The sequence below is a fragment of the Arachis ipaensis genome, chromosome B07 (assembly GCF_000816755.2).
Source record: "Arachis ipaensis cultivar K30076 chromosome B07, Araip1.1, whole genome shotgun sequence".
NCBI classification, from domain to species: Eukaryota; Viridiplantae; Streptophyta; class Magnoliopsida; order Fabales; family Fabaceae; genus Arachis; species Arachis ipaensis.
The window spans coordinates 8,697,201-8,710,885 of record NC_029791.2 but is presented as its reverse complement, the minus strand read 5'-3'; the positions used below and the strand labels follow the sequence as shown (position 1 = coordinate 8,710,885).

Below are 13,685 nucleotides of genomic sequence, written 5' to 3'. Positions count from 1 at the left end.
TATATATATATAAATTATTATTGAGCTAATTATTTTAATACTAGAGTCTTCTATTTATACATTTATATATATATATATATATCTTTTATTTCACAACACGTTATCAGCACGAGACTCTGATCAAATTTTTAGGAAGACTCAGGTAACAAATTTTCATTATGTCGAAACTCTCTCATCTTGAATTCAATGCTCTTGATATATCTGGAAACAATTATTTATCATGGATACTAGATGTTGAAATCCATCTTGATTCAATGGATCTTGGAGATACCATTAAGGCTGAAAATAATGCATCCTAGAAGGATAAAGCTAAAGCCATGATTTTTCTTTGTCGTCATCTTGACGAAGGATTGAAAAATGAATATCTTACATTAAAAGATCCTGCAGATCTTTGGAAAGACCTTGAAGAAAGGTATAATCATCAGAAAACGGTGATACTTCCTCAAGCCCGATATGAATGGTCGCATTTGCGTTTACAAGATTTTAAATCTATAAATGAATATAATTCTGCAATGTTTCGAATCACCTCAAGAATGAAATTGTGTGGGAAAAAAATAACTGATCATGATATGTTGGAGAAAACTTTCTCAACCTTCCATGCCTCGAATGTGCTCCTGCAGCAACAGTATCGAGAAAAAGAGTTTAAAAAATATTCTCTTGCTTATGAGAACAAATCTCCCAACCTCGGTTTGGGGGCATGCTATTTTACATGCCGCAGCACTTATTCGTTTGAGGCCAACGAGTTATCATCAATTCTTTCCTATGCAATTAGCTTTTGGCCAGCAGCCAAATGTTTCCCATTTAAGAATATTTGGGTGTGCGATATATGTTCCCATTGCACCACCTAATCACACCAAAATGGGACCCCAAAGAAAATTGGGAATATATGTTGGATATGATTCTCCCTCTATAGTGAGGTATCTTGAGATACAAATTGGAGATGTATTTAAAGCCCAGTTTTCGGATTGTCATTTTGATGAATCAAAATTTTCAATATTAGGGGGAGAGAATAAGCTTCCTGAAAAGGAGCTTAACTGGAATGCATCATCATTGATGCATTTAGATCCTCGATCAGGGCAATGTGAACTGGAAGTTCAAAAGATTATACATTTGCAAAGAATAGCGAATGATTTGCCTGATGCATTTTCCGATACAAAGAGGATAACTAAATCTTATATACCAGCGGAAAATGCCCCAATTCGAATTGATGTCCCAGTAGGACAAGTAGCCACTGAAGCAAATTCACGCCAGAAGCGTGGCAGGCCTGTCGATTCCAAAGATAAAAATCCTCGAAAGAGAAAAGAGGTAAATAATATTCCTGTTGAAAAAGACATAGTAGAGACACCTACAGTTGTCCAAAATTCTGATATAACGCCAGAAGACGTTCAGGTACCTGAAAATTGTGAAAATGATGAGATCTCGATAAATCATGTCTTTACAGGAGAGAAATGGGACCGAAATAAGACAATTGTCAGTGAAATATTTGCATATAATGTGGCATTAGATATCATGCATGAAAGTAAGGATCTTGAGCCAAGATCAGTTGAAGAATGTCGACAAAGAAATGATTGGCCAAAATGGGAAGCAGTCATGAAGGCTGAATTAGACTCACTTGCAAAACGTGAAGTCTTTGGACCTGTAGTCCGTACACCTGCAGATGTAAAACCTGTTGGATACAAATGGGTATTTGTGAGAAAACGAAATGAGAAAAATGAAGTTGTGCGCTATAAAACCCGACTTGTGGCACAAGGCTTTTCACAAAGGCCCGGTATAGATTATGAAGAAACGTATTCCCCTGTAGTGGATGCGATAACATTGCGTTATTTGGTCAGTTTATCTGCATATCATAAACTGCATATGCATTTAATGGATGTAGTAACAGCCTACTTATACGGCTCATTAGATCGGAATATCTATATGAAAGTTCCTGAAGGACTAAAGATATCTAAACCATCTAATGAATATTCGCAAGGGTTATACTCAGTCAAATTGCAAAGATCTTTATATGGTCTAAAGCAATCTGGACGAATGTGGTATAATCGTCTTACTGAGTATCTGGCCAAAAACGGATTCAAGAATGATGATATCTGCCCGTGTGTTTTCATAAAGAAATCTGCATCTGGATTCATTATAATTGCTGTGTACATTGATGATTTAAATATCATTGGCCTGAAGAGATTCCAACAATTATAAAAACTCTAAAAGAAGAGTTTGAGATGAAAGATCTTGGAAAGACTAAATTTTGTCTCGGCCTGCAGATCGAGCATATAAAAAGTGGGATCTTTATTCATCAAACAACATACACAGAAAAGATCTTGAAAAGATTTTATATGGATAAGTCACATCCATTAAGTACCCCAATGATCATAAGATCTTTGGATGTGAAAAATGATTAATTCCGTCCTAAAGAAGAAAATGAAGATATCCTTGGTCCTGAAGTACCATATCTTAGTGCCATTGGAGCACTAATGTATCTTGCTAACAATACGCGACCTGACATATCATTCGCGGTGAATTTACTAGCAAGGTATAGTTCCTCTCCAACCAGAAGACATTGGAATAGAATCAAACAAATCTTTTGATTTCTTCATAGAACTGGTTGATATGGGATTGTTTTATCCTTATGGATCCAAGTCACAACTAGTTGGCTATGCAGATGCCGGATACCTGTCTGATCCACATAAAGGGAGATCTCAAACAGGATACCTGTTCACATATGGTGGTACAGCTATATCATGGAGATCCACGAAACAGACGATAGCAGCAACGTCCTCTAATCATGCTGAAATACTAGCGATTCATGAAACTAGTCGCGAGTGTTTTTGGCTGAGGAGTCTGATTCAATATATTCTGTCATCATGTGGACTGATTGATCATAAGATAGCTCCAACTGTCCTGTTTGATAGAACAAAGCATATTTCTCCAAAATTCTTCTTCACTCATGACCTTCAAAATCAATGGACAATTGATGTCCAACAGATCCGTTCAAGTGACAATCTGGCAGATTTATTCACAAAGTCACTCCCAAAATCCTCCTTTGAAAGACTGGTACATGAGATTGGGATGCGCCGACTTCGAGACATTAAATAATGTCAGCAAGAGGGGGAGACTGTACTCTTTTTTCCTTGGTTGAGTTTTTTTCCCATTGGGTTTTTCTTGACAATGTTTTTAATGAGGTAGTCCCCATCACAAAGGATATTGTACTCTTTTTCCTTCACTAAGGTTTTTCCCACAGGATTTTCCTTTAGTAAGGTTTTAACAAGGCAATAATCTTAAATGGGCATCTAAGGGGGAGTGTTGTGATAAGATCACATTAGATGCCCATTAATATGGGCGGTTGAATTCCATTTCCAATAAGAATTAAGTTGAAAAAGCAAACCTCGTTGGCTTATAAATAGAGAAGCCATCTAAGGGATATAAGACACAAGCAAGTAATAACAAAATCAATTCTCTCTTTATGTTGCAATCAAATACTCTTCTCTTTATATTTCTACTACAATTCTTTCTCTTCTTTTATTTTATTAGTATTCTAAATTCTCTTTTCTATTACTCTTTACATATAATATTAATAGCAATATTAATCATCTTTATTATATTGAGATAGTAACAATAAACATATGCAATTCTCTCTCTCTTTATTTTTAATACTTCTTTCTATCTTTGTATAATTTGAATGGAACAGGAGTTGTTTTTTTTTCTTCTTAATTAATGTTTCAAATTCAACGATACAAAAAATTTGAATGAATGTTATCAATTAATGTTATCACTTGGCAATTGAATATATAAATTTGCTGCCCCATAAAGGCTATAGGATTATCTCCTTTCTTTCTTTTTGGCATTGATACCAATTTCTGGCCAATTACAAGGATGGCTTTGAAGTTGATGGTGACTTTGCTTTTACCTGTCTTCCTTTATTTATTATAGTTGAATAATTTTGTAAAGAAGTTTTTCATTTTTCCTCTTGTATGTATATATATATACATAGTGCTAGTGCATTACTAATGGTGATTTATTTATTATAATTAAATAATTTTGTGAACTGTTTCAATTAGAACTTCTTCTATTTTCTCTCTTTTGCGCATATACATAGTGTTACTGCTATTCTATTAAATGACTACTTGAATTGGTTCAAAAGTTAAATTTTTAAAGTAGCAATTAATATTTTTAATAATTACTAAAAAAAACTGTTATGACTCCAAATATTACCTCCAATGCATGTAAATTATATGCTTTAGAAAATATGAATTGAATAACTTAGAAGATAATTAATATTATGATTATGCTATATGTACACTAAAATCAGCTATTACTAGTATAAATTATAAAATATATGTTAGAATATAAATACAGATTGAAAATAAATTAAACCACCCATATATTTATATACAAATATATTAATAGTTAACTTTAGTGACTGATTTTAATATATTAATAATAAACCTTATTAAGAAAAGATTTTAATTGTAGGAACTATTTTGTTAATTATTATGAGAACCGATACATAATATGAATTAAACAATTTAAAAGACATTAACATTGTTAATTATTGTAGAAGATTTTAGTAGTATAGACCACTTTACTAATAAAGTAATAAATAATTTATGTATCATCACTTGAATATAAAATGATTTTGATATTAATTTTTATAAAATATAAATAGATAGATTAATAATGAGCTGCATTACTCACCCAGTTACCGCATTTCTACAAGTTTAGATGGCTTGTCTCCTTTCTAAATTATTTTCAAATGGAAGATAATTTAAAAATATCTTCAATACTTGAACTTAATTTGCTTTAGTTCAATCCTAAATTCCTAACTCGAGAAAAAAAATGAAAGAAATATATTTTATGTGCAAAGACCAAAGTGTGATTTCTGAACTCTATCAAAAGAACATGTACCCTTGAAATTAGGTTTAATTTAACCAAGTGGAATCTAGCTGTAAAAATGATTAGAATAGTTATGCTACACATCTAAATTATTTATGTAATTAAATTTAACCAAGTCATTACTTCACGCACGCGGACTCAAAGTGATTGTCTTCATCTTTCTTACATTTCTACTGCTCATTGTCACCACCATTATACTATTACCTCCATTTTCTCCTTTTTTTTTATATGAATTTTTTTGATCTCCTCCTTTCTTCTCCTCCTCCATCATTATTATTATTATCATCGTTATTGTTATTATCATCATTGTCGACTTCTTCTTATACGTATAACCGTTCAAATTCAAAATGCACCGAAATAAAATTTAGAATACACCGAAATTACTTAATGATGACGACACACAAATTTAGTTCGAAAACAAGCATACAAACAAGATTGAATTATGAACAAAAACACATCCAAATCTATTAAGTGATTTTGCAGCACTATGTGTTTCTTCTTTTTCTTTTTTTTTGTTTGATTTTTTTCTTGTTTTTATTCTTGTTAAAAGGGTAAAATAAGAAGAATGATGAGAAGGTAAAACAAGAAGGAGAAGATGAATAAGAAAATAAAAAGAAGAATGGGATGAAGAGTTTTGAAGTGTTTTTTTATTCTTATTTTTCTCTCTTTTTTTTTGTTTCATTTTTTCTTCTCTTTTTCATGGTTTTATTCCTCTTAAGAGAGTGAAACAAGAAGATGCTCTATCCGAATGAAATTTGCTTCTTTATTGTAGTCCTTCTTCTTGCTTGAAATTAGAAACAAGCTTTTATATCTTCGTCGAGCCCTAGCTTTGGATCTTTTCTCTTTTTTCTTTCTTGGTGTCCCTAATCATAAGCATTACTCATGTATTACACACCCACACAACACACTCACACACTACATGAGTTCATTTAAAGGTTCATTTATCCTCTTATAAGACTTGAACCCGGATGCAGCTACTTGCGAGGCAGCAGATCCTACTACTAGTACCAAGCCTCGGCTGCCGTTTTCTTCTTTCTTGACTCTGAGTAGGTTAAAGAAAAATGGGTTTGAGTGACACCATCGAATTGGACTTAGATCTTTATTTGGTTTAGGTTTGATTTCTTTTTTTCTTATGTTTCAGCTGTCCAAGCCTTCATAAATCAACTTGAATCGATATGGCTTAAATTGATATTGGCCCAAGTGTGTACAAGGTTTGATCTTTTGCTTCTTGGATCAGTTGAATAAATCAATTTTCTGCACATTTGAACAAATACATTACACAACCAATTGATAATGTTTTAATAATATTTCATCATTACTTTAATCAAGTTTTTAATCAAGTTTTAGTTTTTTAAACTTAACAGAGGAGAAAGAAGAAAAAGAAAAGAGGAGAAAAAATTTTAATGAAAAAGAAGGATGAAGAGAAGAAAGAGGTGGTGTTAGTGACGTCGATAACGCGAGAAAAATCATGAAAAAGAAGAAAAAAAAGAAGACGCAACATGAGAAATGAAGAAGAAGAAGAAAAATGTGAGCATGTGAATGTAAATAACTTAGTTGGACTTGTTTGGTTAAATGGTTAAATGATTTGGATGTAAAACTTTATTGAAAATTTAATTAACATGCATAAAATACTACATAATAATCTCATTGTCGTCAATGTATAAAAAAGGAAAAATAAATATTATTTTTCTGTCCATGTTATTGATCTTCATATTACATAGCACTGCATCTTAAAATGCTAAATAAAAAGTGGCTATAAACAAGCCTTTGTCCCGTCACATGGCTCTGCTACATGGATGAAACCACGCCCCAGTATCCTGTAACAAATAATGTTTACATTCACAGCCAGTTCATGAAAGATTTTAGTGTGACACATGCATATATATATAATATTGAGCAAAACAAAGAGACAATATTAACCTTTTTATCTGTTGTTTGTTGAAGCCTTTTCATTCTTCATAATCATATGGAATGACTTGGACTTGTCCTCCTCAACCATTTCCCTCAGGATTTCATCTTCAATCTTCTGAGCTTGCCATTGGGAAGGATCCTCCACAAACTCCTCACTGAAAATCATGCTTGACACCCCCTCTTTCCATGTGGTTCTTCGGTACTTATCTTCCTCCAACGAACCGGTTACCAGGAGCTGATACACATAAACCATTTTCTGCTGGCCGGGACGAAAAGCCCTTGCGATGGCCTGCTTTGTTTTCGACGGATTCCACTCGGAATCCAGCATGATCACCCGAGAAGCTGCCGTCAAACTAATGCCTTCGGCACAAGCTGTAATCGAAGCAAGGAGTATCTTTGAAACTCCACCAGGTTCCTCAAACTTATCCATCACTCTGCCGCGCTCGAAGAGCTCTAGCTCCCCGGTTAACACCAGAATTTCCCGCCCTTTTTGCCATTTGAAGAACAACTCAAAATATTCTATAAATAACTTCACTGGTGCAATGTTGTGGCAGAAAATGAGGATCTTCTCCTTCTGGACCACGCGGTAGATAAGGCTCATAACAAATTTTACCTTAGACCCCATCTTCAAATCAAACTTGCATTTCTCTAGCTCCCTCAGTTCCTCCATTGTGAAAAACTTGTTAGCACATACAGCAGTTTTGATCAACCAAGGATGTATGGACCCAAGAGTTATCAAAAGCTCTAACTCCAGAGGATATCCATTGCACTTTTGCATTTTCTTGTGCAGTCTCTTCAACATCTCATGCTGCGTATCGGTTGTGTTCATCAACAAAGTATAAATTTGCAAACCGGGTAGGTCGTCCGAGCTACTACCTTCATAAACATCTATAAAACCATTTGTTAAATTTCTCAACATGTTAAGACCTTGCATCCTCTCCTCGCCATTGTTCGAGTCGATTTTCCTAGAGATCACTTCTATGAAGAATTTCCTTGCCCGGTACTCCACTGCCCTCACTTTTCCTTTCTTCTTCTTGTATTTCGGGTCTAAAACTTTCAGCACCTCATGTGCAAACTTTGGTCTTGCCAACAAGAGTGTGTTGAAGTATTCACAGAAATTGTTCTGAAACAATGTACCAGACAGCAGTATTCTCAATTCTGTTTGTACCTTCATCAAAACTTTCCTCAACCTGGACTTGGTGCTTCTCGGATTGTGCCCTTCATCCAATACTAGGAGTCCGGGACTTTCCCTCAGAACTTTAGCCATATACTTTCTATGTGCATACTTTGAATCCTCTCGCATCAATGTCAAAAATGAAGTATATCCCATGATTAGAACACTTGGGTGTGAATGCCACTTCTGTATTTTCTCTAGGCAATCTAAAACATGCTTGACATCCTCCGTGGGCTTTGGCATTCCGGGAAAAACCATTGATTGTTTCTGGTTGAATACCCTGTAGGTTCTTCGACCATGAATTAGATACACCGGTATTGGAATCTCCCACTTGATAAATTCTTTATACCAGGTATAAAGTGTTGTTTTTGGTGCAAGGACTAGAGGTTTCTTTCCCGGGAATAACTTCAAGTAGCTAACAAGAAAAGCAATAATCAGGAAAGTTTTTCCGGCTCCAGGAGTATGAGATATCACACAGCCACCTCTTTTTCTGGAGTTCTTGTCCATAAGTGCTGGTTCTGTAGACCCGGCAATGTTTCTCCAAAGAAACTCAAAAGCTTTCTTTTGGTGGATGTGCAACTTCTTTCGAAGATCCGGAATTAATGCCCATACATTATCATGTTCCACCAATACAGGTTCATCTTCATTCTCAACATTTGAGACAAGATTGAAATCTTCAAATTCAGCAGCCTTCGATTCTGCATCTTCTTTGCCGACGTTCTGCCTCTCCTCTTGGTGCCACACTGAATGTTGAATCTGCCATTAAGAACATACTCATCAGGTTTCAAATCAAACCACAAGATTATAAGTTAAAATTAGGAACAAAATTTAGAGAGAGCTAGATTTTCTAATAACACTTGTCCCTCTCTTTATGATGCAACTTGTCTCTATCAAGATCCAAGGTAATGAAAAAAAACTAATGATGAGATTGCTTGATAAGTTTAAACTTTGACTTACAAAGGCTGGTGTGATAGCTTTAATGTCCATCTCCACAAAGCCACATTTCAAGCAGCAAATTCCAATTTCATCATCCAATCTAAAGTAATGTTCACAAGCTTCCTTTGATATTTCCTGAGTGTCGAAAAGATTGGCTGCATTCGCATCCTGATTATATAGTCCAACAATGTAAGTCTTAGGAAAACAAAACTAAAACAAAAGGTTTAAGGCCTAGTAATTAAGTTTTACTATTTCCCTCCTTTTAAAGAATAAACTGTGATAGATTCTTAAAAAATTAAAAGCAAAGTCATGATCAATGGTTAAACCTCTGTGTCTTCAATGTAACTTGATGCCAGAGACACTTCCATTTCTCTCCACAAACTATCCAACTCAGAGGTATCTTCTGCATAATCGGTATTGGATATTTTTATTTCCTTCGTTTTCCCGACACTGCGTGAATCCTGGAACTGCTTCCACTGGTCACTAATAGGCATTTCTTCTTTCGTTGGTTTCGTGTTAATATTCTTTAAGTAGGAATTTATCAACTCCTTGTAGGCTGTGGCATTCAATGTTCTGTCTTTATAAGTTCTTTCTTCATCAGGATGTCTATTTCTCGAAAATGCCGGACGGTACCTTCTATCTTGAGCTCCCTTACTGGAATGTATGCCTTCCCATTTTGGTGCCAGATTCATATCATCAAGATCTCTTAAAGCCTTCCTCTGAAACTTGGAGGTGCTGTAACTATAAGTATAATGACATCTTGAAGAAAAACCATCACTTTTCTCCACCTCCTCTAACTGCGCAAGCACATTATCTGGATTGAAATTCAACAGATTGACACTATTCCTTTTCTGCTTAGTGCTATTAACCAGATGACTATATTTCGAAGGAGTTTCGTCTGGTTCATGTTTGCCAATTCTACAAGTCATGTCATTGAGCTTATGATGTTTAAGAGTAGGATGAGGAATAATAGCGAGTTCATTGAGCTGTATGTCTCGATCAGCATCGCCTGGCTTCGCCTCCTTGGCTTTAGCCCTCCTATTGTAAACTATAATCTCCTGGCAACCATTCACCTTGCTCTCCTTAGGACTACTATCAAGATCCTGATCTTGACTGATTTGTTTCAATCCAAACAGGGAAGATAATGGCATTGACAGTTCATGATCTTCATCAACTTGTTCCCATGTGCCTAATTTGTATGGCCTTGTTCTAATAGTACCAATATTGAGCTCAGGAGCACTATTGCAACCAAGGTAACGGTCAGGTTGTACATGTCGACGCTTGGAACGCCGTAAGCCTTGAACATTATATGATGATGGTGACACTTCATCTTCATGGGATTCTTGATGTTCATAGTCAACCCTCTCAGTTCTGGATACAATAACTTGAGAAACAATAGGTATTAGCATGTCTTTCTCCAGTTTGAAGTTTACAACATTTATATGAGACTCGGTATGGAACGGGGGGATAACAATGTCATTTGACAGAACTTCATAAACAAGCTTGTTTTCCACAGATCTTATAAAGAAAGAAACCTTCTTTAAAACAGATGTCGCGATCAACCACGAAATATCAGGTAAAAATTTCCCCAACAGCAATCTAGTTTGTGGTATTCTAGAGCAGTCCTCTGTTGAAGTCCACCGATAGTGCTGATCTTCATCACAATGTGTATGTTCAAGCCTTTGGAGGATGAAGATATGATCTAATCCAACCACATTAATATCCTTGTTAAGCGTTTTCATCTCTGCACCAAGCGAACCTTGATTAACATAGTAGTTGACATAAAATTGGCATGTGCACTCAGAATCATGGGGCTTTCTCTGTATAGAACTAATTCTAGCATCTCTCCAAACCTACAATAAAGGAAAAGACATTGTTGATCAGACTTTAATTAGCCGAATAACGAGTGCAAAAAGAACCAAGAAATGCCATGATGATTACCTAGTAAATGAATACAAATTTATGCAAGTTTTCACATAAATAAAGCAAGCAATTTCCTATGTCATAATAAAGCTTCAAATCATACTACCTTCCCAACATATTCATTAAACAAAGTATTATTGTGTTGAGCTCTTGCTTTAAAAAAAACAAGGCAAATGTGAAAATCAGAGAAGAAATATAAGTAATCACAACTGCAAACCACGTTCCTGTATGCATTGCATCGAGTTCAGTCTATTGCATAAAAAAATTCATTACTTCTAACAGGTAGATTGCATTGGATATGTGATGTTATCTCAGGATACAATCAAGAAAATTATGGCTTGAAGATTTTGTTGAAATGCCATCAAGTTCAATAACTTCAAATACAATGTACTTTGAAATTCAGCTAAAAATGGCACTTACAGGCTCGCGAGCATCAAATTCATCCGAATCACCAGTTCCTTGAGGAGATGATAGCACACATACGTCAATTCCCCGTCGTAAAATGCAGGAGCAATCTGCAGTAGTAGCTATTCTCGACCTTATCCGAACGTCTGCAGAGGGGCCTTTTTCCATAGAAATATGGCGTTTATCAATGAAATGTATGGACATAACTCCATACTCAATTTTTATGAACTCCACCGCTTTCCATGAACCATACACACATGCTTCAAAGGCTGATTAGAAATAAAGTTTGCATAAGTTAATACATTAGTAGAATCCTTGCTAAAGAATGTAAATGTATGAATGATCATAGATAATGCCATTCAAGTTTTTACCTTGATTGTTACACTGAATTACTAACATTCCATTGTTATATATATAATCAATTGGTTTTTACCCCATTCATTGTTAGTCATCAAGCATAGTGATCAACTGGTAAAAAGAGAACATAAAACTTACGGTAAGCATTGAATGGATGCTTGGATTGATGCAAATACTTCCTTTTTCCTACCATATCGAGAATCTGCAGCAGTTAATTAGATTAGGCACACAAACTTCCACATTATAAGATCAAGGCTTCAAAGGCACACACAAAAAGTGCTTCATGAATTTCTGTTCTGTTCTCACACAAAATGAAATGAAAATTAAGATCAAATGCCTTAATTCTAAAGTTTATTGTAAGTCAGAAGTACCACCTAAATCTGAGTAAATCTTAGTCCAATTAAGCTCAAAAGCTGTAATCCTGAAAATCTCTCTTGGGAGGAGCGATGTACTGTTTACCACTCTAGATTCTGGGACTCAAGAATTTCCTTCCTTACCTTTGATTAATCAGAAACAAAAAGAAAAAAATGCAAGTCATAGACATTGATTCACACATCTTAAAGAGTATATCTTCATCTTAGAGAAAGAAACATATGCTGAAAATGGGAAAGAGAAAAAAAAGGTGAAAAATCAACCTTTTTCATACATACCCATTTTTATGTAATATCCAGAATGACAATCTGCCAATTTTTCTAACAAAAACAGAAGTATTCTTTTTTTAACATGATTGCTGATTTTCAGAAAACAAACTCCCATAAATACAATCCAAAAGAAAAATGATCAAATAAACATTGATCAGCACAAATTAATGTTGACACATAAATGCAAATTAAAGCAGAGTGAATCCAAGACAAACATATGAACCATGACACCATTCAGATTCTTTTGTGATTAAAAAGGAACAAAAGAAGCAGAATCAACAAAAAAACAGTGAGGTAAGTGAAACTAAAACCTCATCACTAATTAGTACTTACCTACCTACCACAAGATTATGGTAGCAGATAGCAGGGGTTGAGGTGGGAGAATCTAAAGTAGCATCATCAGAGTTGAGAGAGAGAGAGAGAGAGTGAAGGAAGAACAAGGGAACAGTGTGAAAAGAAGGGGTAATAATGTTGTTGGAAGTGAAGTAGTTGAGAGTGGGGAGTACTGAGTGAGTGAAGAGAGAGAAGCGGAGAAATCTATAAGAGTCTTGAATTTCGTGCAGTCGTTGCATGACAACATTCAAGTCGAAAGAAAGCGAGAAAATTTGTGCTGCTTTTAAGGATATTGAGGCAGCACCGCAGCAACACCTTACACACCAGGTTGCACCCACTTATCAATTGGTCTGTGTGTCATAACCTTACCTTGCACATTCATCATTCATCTCATTCTATAACAATTTTCTTAACCATTGTTTACCAGAGGAGTTTAATTTTGATAATAATAATGGCAGTAAAATAAAGTTGGATTCATTTCATAGTTAGTTTATTAATCCATTTAAATAAGTGTTAGAGTTTAAATCTTATTTTTTATATGCAATAATTCATTAATTTATGACAAACTCTTAAATTAGAGTTTTGGTATGTAATTAATTAGTTTTTAATTTATTAAATTAAAAAATATCATGCAAAATCAAAAAATAATAATGACAGTAATAATAATATTAATGTTTTGCTAACTTTGTCATTATGACGAATTGATTAATAATGATTTTATAGTGATATCTTTTTTATTTGAAATAATTGAATTTGTATTAATAGACCATTGAGTATTGAGTATTGAGTATTGAGTATTGAGTATCTCAAAAGTTTAATAAAAAGCAAGGTGTTCTTTGTTTTTCTAATTTTTTTGTTAAAGTATAGTGGGTAATTGACTAATTCTTTATGCTTTTAACCACTTTAATAGATGTAACTGACGATAACTTTTTGATAAGAATAATGCTACGTATTTAAATTTTTTTATGAATAAAATTTAACTAAGTTAAATAATAAGATTTAAAATAATATTAATTATAACTAATTTTTATTATATTAAATTAATTTAATTAGATTTGATTAATAAAAAAATTTAAATGTATAATATTATTTTTTGATATTTATATAAAGTTTAGATT

The 13,685-nt window shown here is 34.1% G+C and overlaps 1 protein-coding gene across 7 annotated transcripts; it reads right to left on the bottom strand.

The window, feature by feature from the left end:
- Window positions 6,469-12,933, bottom strand: LOC107608887 (SNF2 domain-containing protein CLASSY 1). Of its 7 annotated transcripts, none has more exons than XM_016310652.2 (8): window positions 12,568-12,761; window positions 11,968-12,090; window positions 11,732-11,795; window positions 11,252-11,505; window positions 9,235-10,761; window positions 8,930-9,076; window positions 6,808-8,728; window positions 6,469-6,704 (listed from the first exon to the last, which is right to left on the bottom strand). In XM_016310652.2, the coding sequence occupies exons 3-7, from the start codon at window positions 11,784-11,786 to the stop codon at window positions 6,812-6,814; spliced, it is 3,900 nt and encodes a 1,299-aa protein (XP_016166138.1). In that variant the 5' UTR covers window positions 11,787-11,795; window positions 11,968-12,090; window positions 12,568-12,761; the 3' UTR covers window positions 6,469-6,704; window positions 6,808-6,811. The 7 variants fall into 7 exon arrangements, with proteins under 7 accessions (XP_016166138.1, XP_020962913.1, XP_020962914.1 ...); XM_021107254.1 differs by having other exon boundaries at window positions 12,572-12,714; XM_021107255.1 differs by having other exon boundaries at window positions 12,576-12,708.

Excerpts from the sequence above, each read along its gene's own strand:
- LOC107608887 (XM_021107252.1), bottom strand. The coding sequence starts at position 12,806 with ATGCAACGACTGCACGAAATTCAAGACTCTTATAGATTTCTCCGCTTC. Across the intron at positions 11,506-11,731 it reads GCATCCATTCAATGCTTACC|CCTTTGAAGCATGTGTGTAT; the intron begins GTAAGTTTTATG and ends ATTTCTAATCAG. Across the intron at positions 8,729-8,929 it reads AAGCTATCACACCAGCCTTT|ATTCAACATTCAGTGTGGCA; the intron begins GTAAGTCAAAGT and ends TCTTAATGGCAG.